General features: G+C 40.2%; 1 protein-coding gene across 1 annotated transcript; it reads left to right on the top strand.

Annotated features, from left to right (window-relative positions):
- The first annotated feature begins 1,487 nt into the window (after positions 1-1,487).
- Positions 1,488-4,203, top strand: LOC126473747 (cuticle protein 16.5-like). Its single transcript, XM_050100997.1, has 2 exons — positions 1,488-1,575; positions 3,624-4,203. The coding sequence occupies exons 1-2, from the start codon at positions 1,564-1,566 to the stop codon at positions 4,050-4,052; spliced, it is 441 nt and encodes a 146-aa protein (XP_049956954.1). The 5' UTR covers positions 1,488-1,563; the 3' UTR covers positions 4,053-4,203.
- Positions 4,204-13,502: the final 9,299 nt, after the last annotated feature.

The following is a 13,502-nucleotide window of genomic DNA, read 5'->3' on the forward strand; positions in this document are numbered from 1 at the left end:
CTTAGATTGTTTGCAGATGTTGCAGTCATTTACCGTCTTGTAAAGACAACAGATGACCAAACCGAATTGCAAAATGATTTTGATAAGGTATCTGTATGGTGCGAAAAGTGGCAAATTACCCTGAATAAGGAAAAGTGTGAAGTTATTCACGTGAGTACTAAAAGAAATCAGCTAAATTTCGAGTACAGAATACGTCACACAAACCTGAAGGCTGTAAATTCAACTAAATACTTAGGAATTACAATTACAAATACCCTAAATTGGAATTATCATATAGATAATTTTGTGGGTACAGCAAACCAAAGACTGTGATTCATTGGCAGAACACTTAAAAGGTGCAACATGTCTGCTAATGAGACTGCTTACACCACGCTTGTCCATCCTGATAAGGAATATTGCTATGTGGTGTGGGATCCGCATCAGATGTGACAGACGGATGACATCGAAAAATTTCAAAGGAGGGCAGGTCGTTTTGTATTATCGTGAAACAGGGGAGATAGTGCCACCCGACATTGGTGAATTGGAGTGGTAATCATTAAAACAAAGGCGCTTTTCGTTGCGACGGGATCTTCTCAAGAAATTTCAGTCACCAGTTTTCTCCCCCCGATTCCGAAAACATTCTGTTGGCACCCATCTACGTAAGGAGAAATGATCATCACGATAAAATAAGAGAAATGGGGGCTTGCAAAGAAAAATTTAAGTGCTCGTTTTTCCCGCGGTCCGTTAGAGAGCTGAGCTGTAGAGAGACAGCTTGAAGGTGAAACTTCTGGCAGATCAAAACTGTGTGCCGGACCGAGACTCGAACTCGGGACCTCAGTCGGCAGAGCACTTGCCCGTGAAGGCAAAGGTCCCGAGTTCGAGTCTCGGTCCGGCAAACAGTTTTAATCTGTCAGGAAGTTTCATATCAGCGCACATTCCGCTGTAGAGTGAAAATTTCATTCTAGCTTGAAGGTGGTTCATTGAACCTTCTGTCAGGTACTTTGTTGTGAATAGCAGAGTAATCACGTAGATGTAGATAGGATCTCTCTAGCAAGCTGAGTACAGTTGTTTAAGGGCAAATGTTTCATAACTTCACGTGTAAGTCAGTAGTGACAGAGAAATGCGTGATATTGAACAAGAGTGATAGTCGACTGACTAGGAAAGGCGTCCTAGGAGCAATGTGCAAAGTAAATCAGTAGTGCACGGACACTCCGTTTTAATGCGTGAGCGAATCAAAGAGTCCTGGGGCAGTTCACGATGTCAGGAACCTAGCTCTGTTGCGTAGGCGTAGCGTCCGTCTTGCGGTCAGTTAGAAAATACAAAGGTCACCACAAATTGTAGGAGAACATTGCGAAACCCCTAGTAGCTAGGCTCCGTAGACTACTGTGCTGTGAAGTAACGGAAATGCGCTGCTCTAGCAACTGGCGTGTCCAAGTCCACGCCCATCGGGGACGCGGCAGAAGGACAGCCACACCACTTTCACCGCAATGCCGCCCGTCTATATAAACTGAACATCAGTGATCGGGCGGCACAGTCCAGCAGCAGAAGCAGCAGCAGCAGCGGACATCCACCACCGACACCACCATGAAGTGCCTGGTGAGTGTGATAGCGGGACGGACAGTCTTGAACATGAACGTTAGGCTTTACACTAGGCTTCCTATCATGTGCTAAGTACTCTATCCGTCCCATTACACAGGTCATCCAAGCCACCATCATTTGCAGCAAGACTGACTATATCGCGTACAAGGGATAATATTGGATTGGCTACTCCTGATTCTTTATCCACCTTTTAATCTTTAATGCGTCCATCATTTGTTCTCCGACATACCAGTTAAGAAACAGGCTATACGCTAAAACCCGATGCTTCAGTTTTGTTTCTCAAGAGCTTTTGTTTTTCGACCTTCCACTTTGGCTTCCCATTAACAACAAATTCTTCAGATAATGAATACTGCCCAATCGATAAAAGAAAGGTTGTCAAAGGAACCATACTCATAGAAGGGGGCATTACATAGGCATGCAATAATGCTAGGATTGAACTGAACCAATATACGAACGTTTCACTGAGCGTCTAGGAACAAGATTTGTTTTCTGTCAGGTAGAAGGGGTTGAAAGTGGGCGCTGCTATTGCTGTGTTCCTCGATTAAAAGAAAACCACTCATCTGAGTCACACAGCAGTAGTTCACTGTGCATATGAGTATCAGACCCAAGGTATGCTGCAATTTACACAACAAACATTCGGTCACTGTGAACTCTTCACTGAGTTTTGACTAATATTCTTTGGCAGTAGAATTATTGATATATTTCTAAGAATTAATGAAGGACGCTCACCACTGCTATCACAATGCCAGCGCTTACTGATTAAATGATTTAACCTAAGAGTTCAGTGATAGCAGTCTATAGAACTTTACTTCATGTCGAAAGAACACTGAAACTTCAATGTTCTTCACATGACTATTACAAAAACTGAAAACTACGAGGTTGTAGTCAAAAGTCCATAAAACTGTTTCCAACTTACAATCCAGACACTTCAGCGAGTTCCCCTATAACGCTAAGGTTTATTTTGAATGAAACTGACTCAGGTAGATTTTCACAGTAATTTGTTAGACATGAATATAATGGATTTCCAGCAAAATCAGTTTATAACAGGACAGTTTGATGTAGGAAACAGCCCAAGTTGCGAAATTCAGTGGTTTTTATTTAACTGATGGCTTGTTTCGGTCGATTTGACAATGGGTTCTGATACCTGAAACCGGTCATCAGTTAAATAAAAAGAACATAGTTTCGCAACATTGGCTGATTTCTACATCGACAATAATGTCTACCTTGCACCATCAGTATGAGTTCCAGTTCCATGTCCTTAGACTGATAAACAGTTTTAGTTATTCTAGCCCCTCCCTGCAATATTTAGATCTACTGGTCTATCCATTGACGATATGAACGTTCGTGAATGTCCAAAAAAGTGTCCTACATTCTATCTGTTGTTCTACTGACCCTCTTGCATGAACTTCAGTTATATTATGTAGTGCAGTGAAGGTATTCATCGTTTTTAGTAAGCGAGAATCATATTGGTTCATTGAGTTCTCTCTTCATTCTCTGCCCCTTTCTATGCAGTCATTTCCTACTGTATATTTGATAAATTGCACAGTTTAGAAGACTTAGTTGTCACTTTGATAAAAAAAAGGTTGCAGATAATAGATCTCATTTGTTACAAAATCCAGATAGTTCGTGGACTATTTTAAAATCAACAGCAGCTCCTAGTTTCCTGACTACTGCAGTTTCTTGACAGAACAAGTTAACAGTACATTTATTCATAACATATCCGTAAAAAAAACTTTCTGATGATTTCAAATACAAATCAAGTCTTGAAAATACCCTCGTATGCACATAATTAACAGTGATTCTTTCTTGTTGTTGGTAATATATCGTGAGGTATTAGGCTGCGCCAGATTCCTAGTCAAACTCAACGGTTCGACCCGCCATCTGAGATCATTTCCGGGAGTCTTGTAATGTGTCCAGGTGGCTCTACAACCGACAAATGTTGGAGGAGCTTAAAGAATATGATTTGACCTAGCAACTATTACTTTACCATCAATGACAACGACTTAGTAAGCCTGCTGACGCATGTTTTGTTGATGTATTTGTAGATCGTCCTGAGTGCTCTCGTGGCTGTGGCCCTGGCCAAGCCCGGCTTCCTGGGGGCGGGCGTCGCCGCCCCCGCCTACGCCGCAGGCCTCGCTGCTGCCGTCCAGCCCGCTCCTGTCTATGTGGGTGGCATCCACCCTGGTCTCGCTGCCTACGGCCCGGCCAACATCGTCGTCGGACCTGGCGGCTACAACTTGGACACCCCTGACGTGGCCGCCGCCAGGGGCGCCCACCTGGCCGCCGTCGCCCAGACGAGGGCCCGCGATGCCGCCATCAACGGCGCCGCCCTCGCCGCCGCCTCCGCCGCCGCCTACGGCGCCTACGCCGCCCCCGCTGTGGTCGCTGCTCCTGCTGTTGCTGCCGTCGCCCCTGCTGTCTATGGTGGACCTGGCGCTGCCTTCCTGGCTGCCAAGGCTGCTTACCATGGTTAACTTGACTCCGCTGGACAACCATTCCGTTTTATATGACACTGGAACAGATTTATATTGGCATCCGAGATTCCACAGCACAGACAAGAGGCTAATATATACTGGTTTCTGTACATAACAAATTAAAACTAGTAAATTATTTTTTTACAAGTAACACTGTGCTATTTTTCTAGCAAGATCTAATGAATCCCACCCTCAAGATCCTCGAAATGGTTCAAATGCCTCTGAGCACTATGGGACTTAATATCTGAGGTCATTAGTCCCCTAGAACTTTGAGCTACTTAAGCCTAACTAACCTAAGGACATCACGCACATCCACGCCCGAGGCAGAATTCGAACCTGCGACCGTAGCGGTGGCGCGGTTCCAGACTGAAGCGCCTAGAACCACTTGGACACATCGGCCAGCTCAAGATCCTCCAAATTCAGTTTGCATTCCTAAGGATATTATACATTGTCATATATTTTGTACTTCGTTGCGTTACAGTGTTTTTTAGTACTTGTTCAAAAACACTAGAACCTAACGAAATTGAAAAAAAAAAACGTACTTCTTATAGGTGTAAATGTCTAAAACCCTGCGAAAAATATTCATTGGCCATTGATTTTTATTTTGTATGCAAGTATAGGTATTTGTTAGCTGGTCGAGTATGTCAGTAGCCCATTTAAATCTATTGTACTGCAGAATCATTTCTTTGTCGTCGCCATTACTCTCGTGATTCATCAAATTGAAAATTCACAAATCTGATACTGGTTTTTTTTTTTTTTTTTTTTTTTTTTTTTTTTTTTGAGGGGTGGCATATAACTGACGATAATAGCATCTTGTGTGTAATAAAATTACAATTTCTCTGGTGCTTATTTGCTACGGAAGTTCTGACCTGCTTTGCTGGTGTAGTTGGAATACACAGTCAGAAGGAACATAGATAGCTCAAGAATTCATGCTATACATTTGCAGGTACGTCCGTTTCTACATGACCATCATCTTTCTATAGAGAAGATCGTCAGGAACACGTATTAAATGTTCTTCTGCAGCGACCTCTAACACAACAATTTAAAATGAAATTATGATGAACACAGAAGGCGAGTGAGGGTTTGGCTAACAGTACCTAAATACTGACGTAATGTTGCTTTAAATACGTCTCAAGTTCTTGTTTCTTGCTGTGTGTATCGGGGGTATAGTGATTCAACAAAAAGCTTGTGTGTAAGAAAAGAGGCCAGAATGCATATCGAGCAACAAGTCCTGTCGAAACATTTAATAAAATATCTAGTGCTACGATCTGAGAGCTAATCAACCGGAGAAGTGAAATAACTTAAAGACAAAGTCCCTACAGTATTAGTGAAGAACGGGGTGAATCTAAATAATGAAAGAATATTGGTTTCGGGTCATATAGACCCAACTGAACTTTAGGGCTAGTAACACTTGTTAATAAACTAATAAAAATATATAATATAAATTTTATGGGCACAACAAATTTCTGTACACCCATAATGTCCATTCCATCGTACGCCAGATCAATAACACAAAAGCAAAAAGATGTGGAATGTAGATTATATAACTGCAGCACTTATATAGGGGCACAGAATGCACGGCACTTTCTCGTGGTGTTACGGATATCAACGTGGAACGTACAGCGTCACATATATACCACTATCAATCCCATTTTTTCTCCCGATACATGCTTCAGTATTTAAGTCAAATGTCACGAGCCAGTATTATTACTTCCGCAAATGTGTCCAAGATGAACGTGACGAATGGCATTATTAAAATCAGAATACTATTCGCCCTACAGAAATTAGCTGCAAAAAATGAGTTTTGCTACGTCAATTCCGTGACAGAAAGCGTGTTTTGGAATCACGGAAAACATTTGGTAGTTTTTTTTTTGCTTTTGTGTGTGTGATAGTAAATGCAAACCTAGGAATGTGAACTGACAACCTAAATATGCTGCTTAGCTCAAAGCCACGTCATTTACATGAAATTGAAATGAATCCTTCGTGTGTGAAAACTGATCTCATTGATAAACAAATAAATAAGCAAACCAATAATTTCACGCTCAGCAGACTCGGTCAGTGCGAACTGTTTGAAAAACTTAATTCTATAAAAGAAAACAAGCTGTAATGTCGACCTGTGGAAGAATATAACCTGAAACACACGAAAATTCCTGCACTGGCATATGGCCCCGGCAAAATAAAGACACTGACACAACCTACATTTGGCAAAGGAAAAGAAGAAACAATCACATATTATGAATTCACCTGCAAAATGAAGTACTGGCAGAAACTGAAACACAGAAATTCTCCGCAACAGCTAAAAAAATACTGCTAAAAACCAACTACAGTTGGTCCAGGGAAAATGGGTTCATAATCTTGACACAGAATGCCAATGAAACTCATGACTCAGTTTATCAAAGAAAACAATTGTAGGCTCTAATATGAAAATTAATTTAATCTAATAACTTCCATGGTACAGTAAATTAACTCAGAAGATCATCCAATAGAATAATTACCATAAACTCGACTGTGACGAGGGTGAAGTGGATCAATAATACAAGTCTACAAAAATAAAATAAACTTTTTACCTCATCAAATAATTTCTTGTTTTCGTTTCAAAACCTTTTTCATGTCCGTATGCTATCGAACAATTGTTCTGAATCACCATTCCTCCTCGTAATATATCTGCAACTCAAATAGTTCCAGAAGTTCGTTAACGCATTACACTGCACGCTCCACGCCCGTCTTCTGTACACCGCAGCTATCCACTACTGATTGCCAAGAATTCTATGGCACCACAGTGCTGCCATGGGAGGCACAGATACTATTGCCTAACAACTGTTTCTCTGACTACAAATCTTAAGAAATACTATTTTCCTTCACAAACATTAACACATCGAATAACCTCATTAAAAACAGCCGTCTTATAGCTTCTAATCCTGGAAGTAGTGGAGTTTAAAAAGCTGATTTATGAATAAGAAAGGTGGCTAGCTCAAGCAATATACGTCGCAAAAAAATCTCATTTTGGCCATTTTTGCATAAGCGAGTCCTGAAAAAACGGACATCAGTTGTAGTTAGAACCAAGATTTGAATACAGTAAGAAAGTTCAAAAGCATGTAGGTAGCAGTAGCTATGTAGAAACTAATATCCTTCCACAAGATAGACTAACATGTTGAGCTGCATCATACCAGTCCTTTCCATTATAATTCGCTTCTTAGGCGTACTTCTAGGTATTTAATAGTCGTGACTGCTTCCAATAACATACTTCCAACTATGAAATTAAACAACAGTGGCACTACATTTGTGCCCAATACTTCACGTTTGTTTGAGTAGTTGGCAAACGCTTAATATATTTTAAGCGTGTATTCTGTGCACATCTTCCTATATCCAGCTCTAATGTTCTGGGGACTTTCCTTAATAGAACAGAATCATCCCTGAACCACACTGCAAGTTTTTTTTTCATCAAGTAATTTTTATATATCGTTCATACTAGTGGTTCTAAAGACTAACTTTTGGATACGTTTAAAGCTACTTTCAGATCTGATGGTCTGTCTCCATTAAGAAGGAAGCAATAAATTATCCCTAGTGATTTTGTTGAATGGGCACATACTGCAGGAAACGGTGCCTGAGGGGGTAAGGACTTAAACCGGTAGTACTGTGTATGGTTGTGGTACAACCCTTATGGTGAATTTCTACAATTAATTGTTAGATGACATTTCACACTGATGTGTGATTCCATGTAGCAGTTACAAGATGTCAGTAAGTGGTACAAGTGTGTTTTTGTAACTTTAACTGAGAATACGACTTCGTGAGAAGCTGTCGAAACACGTTTGAGCATGCTGGGGCTTGTGATATCCCCACACACCACTCTAATCCTACAAGAGGAAAATGTCAACATATAGCTGTTTTATTGCAATTTTGTATGTCAGATATGATATGTGATCATACAGTTAATAGCAAATATTGATATACGTGGACTGTTATGGGCCACAAGGGGACAAAGTGCGGGCATTGATTCATCAAGTACTTGATGAGGGGCGAATTGATTACGATGATGGAGATGAAGAGGATGCTGTTATCGTCAGTGATCGCGGCACATCATCAGAACTGGAGAAAGATGAAAACATTGAAATGAGGTCAGTGATATTTATTACCTGGGAACAGATGGAACGACCAAATGGGGAAAAGAATTTTCACGACGTAATATTAGAACAAGGTCGCATATTATTAACCATCTTCCAGGAGTCGTTAGTGATGCCAAACAATACGCTACCTTTTTATACTTTCTTGTATTATAGAAGGAATTGTTTTGTTTACAAATAATAGCATAGAGAGTCAGACGTTTCATGAGGAAACGTAATAAAAGCTTTAACCAAACACGAAATCATTGCAGTGGATTCGTGTATTTAAACAGGAATCTACAAGACAACTAGATTGCATTTCGAAGACCTTAAGGCATCTGAAGGAACTAGAAAAAAGATATTTTGGTCTATTATGGCCCCTGTAATCGCCCCCCTCCTTCTTAACTCCAGCTGTCGCCCACAATAAGCAAAGTGTTTTATGAAAAATTTGAGAGTAGCGAAAATTACAAAACACTTTGTAGTTTACTTATCTTTTTGTGTAGAGTTGGCTCCAGTTCTTCTTGTCTAGGGGCCTGATTCTTGAAACTGAAATTCTCCCTTTTTAGGTCCTCATCATTGAACTGATCTAAATATATTTGAATATTGTTGTTGCAGAATTTTTGTTGTTACATTAATATGTTTTGTCACTTTTTAATATATCATACAGTCTTTCGAATCTTCACAGTAACAAAGCCGAAGTTACATTGTCCGCCTAAAACACAGAAATACGTTCGATCACATCAGAGGCATGCTTACTACTCCTTCACTCTGCGTTGCTGACCATATTCCAAAGGGTTTACAATTATTCTTGACAATTGAATTTCTATTATTATTTCGTAAATGAATCCAGAAATAAACATAGTATGCAGTACGAGATTGCGTAATTAATAATAGAAATTTTAAGTTTCCCAAATAATTCGTATTTTCAAATGTTTCTAAAAAAAATAATTTTTAGTGTAGTTTCAAAGCCATTGTCGATTGTGAACTCGAAAAGAAAGTAATTCCTTCTCATAAATTTTAGCTTGAAATAAAACATATTCTGTATAAAGTTATACGAAAGTTTTCAGAAAAGCTGCTGAGATAATATTGACCTGTCCAAAATTCGAAACATAATACTGGTATCGACAACTACTTTCGAAGAAAAGTAATGCTAGAGGAGGATGTCCCGTTACACTCCGCACCCTAAAGATCGCGCAGTGCTAGTTTTGACGACCAAGATACTCGAGCAGTTAGGAAGGAAGTAGAAACAGTGGTTTCAATGACAGTCATTGTTGACCAGTTTCTGAGTAACTGCAACAAACATTTCTGTCACTGAATATGTTACAATGGATGAGAAATCAGAAGCAAAATACTCAAAATTTGCAACTGTTATGCAACTAATCATTAATAAATAATATTCAGTTTTATTGTTATCGCTGTGTATTAATATTATAGAATAGTATTGATCCATAGTAACAGTAAATATTCAAAATATGCAAAAAACTGGATGGGGTGTTCTACACCCCACACACCACTAGCGTTAGAATTCCAGGCCACACCACAGCCGGGTTAGGGAACGAAACAGTCGTATGGTCAAAGGGCCGGGCACTCATTCCAATGGAGGTACATCTACTTGATGGCGGAGATAAAAATTTATAACAGTCACTCTGTTATCAGCGCCAAGCAGGTGTCCCACCAGCGTGGTGTAATACAGAATATGGTGCGGAGCATTCTCCACGACAACTTCCATTAGTTCTATTACGTACTTACAACGCGCGCGGGCCTCATTACCTATGGACTTTCCCCCAAGTTGACAGTTCTCTCACTTGTTCGTCGCATAGGCCACCAGGGTGCTGAGATTACTGTCATCCATCCTATTCACAGGAGATGCTATCTTTACACACCACGGTGTCGTCGACTTTCCCAAGCCCACCTAGTGGCTATAGAGAAAGCCCATGTTTTGATGGCATCAACAATCATTACCAGTTCAGTCTCAAAGTGCGGGAGGCGGTTATGGCGACCACCTCGTAGGACTACTCAACCTTCCACAACGCCTCACAGATGCGGAGTATCTGCAGTCACTGCGTGTGATCCTGTTGCCCGTGTGGGAAGACCTCCCTCTTGTGACACGGCGGTTAGCGTGGCTTCTACATGAGGTTACTCCGGCTCATAGCCTTCATGATTATGGAGTAAAACACTGTCAGAGGCCATTTATAGCCGCTTTCAAGGAGACGTTACGCTTTTGGAACGGAGTCCCAGCCATATGTCCATATGACCACTTTTTTTCAATTGTATGCACTGCATATAACGACTCATGACATTCAACAAACACAGAAACAAACAGATCACCACTGTACACTGTCTAATGGTTCTTATGGAGTAATACAGCGAGGTCCACAGGATTACTATTGTGGAATTCTATGGAGAAGAGATTTTTGGCCTCGAGAGAAATTTTAATGAGCGAGTACAAAACGTTATCTCTAATTCTACAACTGACTGACAGCAATGATATAGGGCAGTATCACGCTCACCTGAACGACAATACTTCTTGAAAAACAGAACAGTCTGCACCTTACCTATGTTGTGTAGTTTTAGTAGGAGTGCAATGTCACACATATGTAGGTAAGCCAATCAGCCGCATTGAATTGGTATGAAGGGAGATGAATTTCCTTGTGTGGCTGATGATTAGCTGTGTAGCTTCAGGGCCAAGGGCGCGTCGGGTCTGTTACGTCAGCCAGGTGCAGAGGGGAGTAGCAAAGGGCCGCATGTGGGTAAATCGCAAAGCTGAGAGTTTCGACAAGAGTCATCTCCCTTAGCAGAATGCGGAATGATCAGCAATGGCGGGCTTTGAGACAAACTATAAGTTCTTTGAGAACCTACAATAATTTAAAGGAAATCTGAATACATTTGCGAGCTCAGAGAAACGATGCTCATCCAGTGAGACAGCAATAGTTTCAATAAAAAAAAAATAGCTCTGAGCACTATGGGACTTAACGTCTGAGGTCATTAGTCCCCTAGAACTTAGAACGACTTAAACCTAACCTAAGGACATCACACACATCCATGCCCGAGGCAGGATTCGAACCTGCGACGTAGCGGTCGCGCGGTTCCAGACTGTAGGGCCTAGAACCGCTCGGCCACGCCGGCCGGCAATATAATTTAAATAGCTTTAAAACAACAATATTTAATAATTTACAGCAAATAAACATTTCACAATGAACCTCTGAATTAACAACTTTTAAACGCTTCATGCCATATCAATTGCATTGCGCTGCAGCTGCCATCTCTGAAAGCTACGTATATTTCTCTATTCTATTTCTTGATTTATTGCGTTTATTATACACTTTCATTACCCAAATATTTGTCAGAGAATTGTAGCCTCCACAATTACACAGCAGATGAATACATTATGAATAACTCACATTTTGTCATAACTGTGTATTTATCCGATCCACAGTTTACATTGGCAGAAACTTTATTTAAATATTAATTACAAGTGGTAATACAAAATCATGGTGATATAGGAAGTCATCAATCACATGTCTTCACTGACACCACCTTTGTAAAACAGTGCCAAGAGACGCTTCTGACAAGAAGGCGTAAATAATTTTTTAAATAATGTTTAACGAGAGTCTGTTGTCATTTATCGTTAGCGCATGTGCGCAAGAATACTGGCTTATTTATTTATGGACGAAACTATACTGACTATTCTGATATTTATTGTGAGTGATATGATGTGACTGAATGTTATAACATTTCTTTACTTCTTATCTGTGGAACATAAGAACGAAGTAATTCTGGTGGGAACGCCCTACAGCCAATTGGAAAACACACAGTGGCGTAACACTATCGTAAATGGTAAATGTCGAGACTGGCATTTTGCCAATGAAGGGCACGAGTGAGCGATTCCGGACTCTGACGTTTGTACTGAAAGCAAAGAGACCCGCCGGAGGTAACGTGCGTGATTCGGATGTGTAGGCGATAGATTCTGTACAGTTGAGAGTAGCTACGAGACTTCAACTTTTCAGGACTTTTTCGATTAGGTCTTGGAGGGGATATTTGGATATTCGTTCTGGAAGTAGGCATATCTGCTTGTGGTATCGTATGGTTTTTAATGAAGTGGGTTATAGATTTTGAGCTATGGACGGCAGCTACCACACTTTAACTTCTGACGGAACTTTATATTTCGAGAGGCTGAATGTGCTCCAGAGTAAGTCTCTAAGTCTTGCCGCTTGTATTACGGCACTGAGGATACAGTATGAGTTACTATTCTTTGAATCGCGCGTGTTGATTTGCAAAACATCATGCCGAATTCTGAACTATTCTGAGTTGGCGAATATTTTATGCATTGTGATTACGAAATGGACTTAGTTTTCGCGTATCTTGGTTGACTATTTAATTCGTGGATTTTATAATCATGTTAGTACCGTTCCCAAAGTAACATTACTGTATTCGATAGGGGTATTTTCTTATTGTATTTCAACTGATTATCGTAGGAGTACTTTATGTTTATCTGAGATTTCCTTTCTTGGACAAACATTATTCAACATAATTCTATGTCGTCTACATCAATTACAGACTTTAGAATAAAACCTTTTTTATTAAATTATTCATTTAATTTTTACTTTTAATTTCTGTGTATTATATTAACTCGCAATTATAGCCAATGCGTAGACTACTTGACTACAGGATCATAGCTTCAGGTTTTTATTTGCAGCGAATTAGCTGGACCCTGTGACTACATCGAGCTACTGAGACGCGCATAATCCGAGTACCTGAAGTAGAGTAACAGCAGGTAAACACGCAACTTGTTTGCTCGTAAGGAATACTGTTAGGAAGCGCAAGTACACTAGCAGTAACAACAGGAAAGGAGCAATTTTGCTAAGTGATACAGTTTAGCAAGACAAAATTTTATCTTTCAACCTATTTTCTGTTTTGGTGATAGTGGGATTACTCAGACCATGGCTAGAGTTCGTTGACCCATTTACTGTCTTAATGAAAGCACCGAAAATCTTTGGGTTTTTCATCTAATCGATAGATCCTCAAATAGTTAAGTCGATAAGCGAAGGTTAAGATTGTGAATTTACACCCTCCTGGTGTAAGGAATAATTCATTTCAGGGTATTCGTATATTTCTAGGTGACGTTTTCTCTGTTTCTTCTAAACTGTAGTTTAGCCTATAGTGGCTTTACTTTCCCAAATTTGATGAGAAATAATTTGGCCTTAGCGAATGCTACATAACGTTGAACTGTGTAATTTAAATATTTCACGGTAATTTAAACAGTTTCCTTTGGTTCGGCAACGATTTTGGCTCCGTTTTGCGAACGAAGTGGAAGGAAGCCCTAAGATTGACAGACTGCCGTTTTCCGCCT

The sequence above is a fragment of the Schistocerca serialis genome, chromosome 4, assembly GCF_023864345.2.
Source record: "Schistocerca serialis cubense isolate TAMUIC-IGC-003099 chromosome 4, iqSchSeri2.2, whole genome shotgun sequence".
Taxonomy (NCBI): Eukaryota; Metazoa; Arthropoda; class Insecta; order Orthoptera; family Acrididae; genus Schistocerca; species Schistocerca serialis.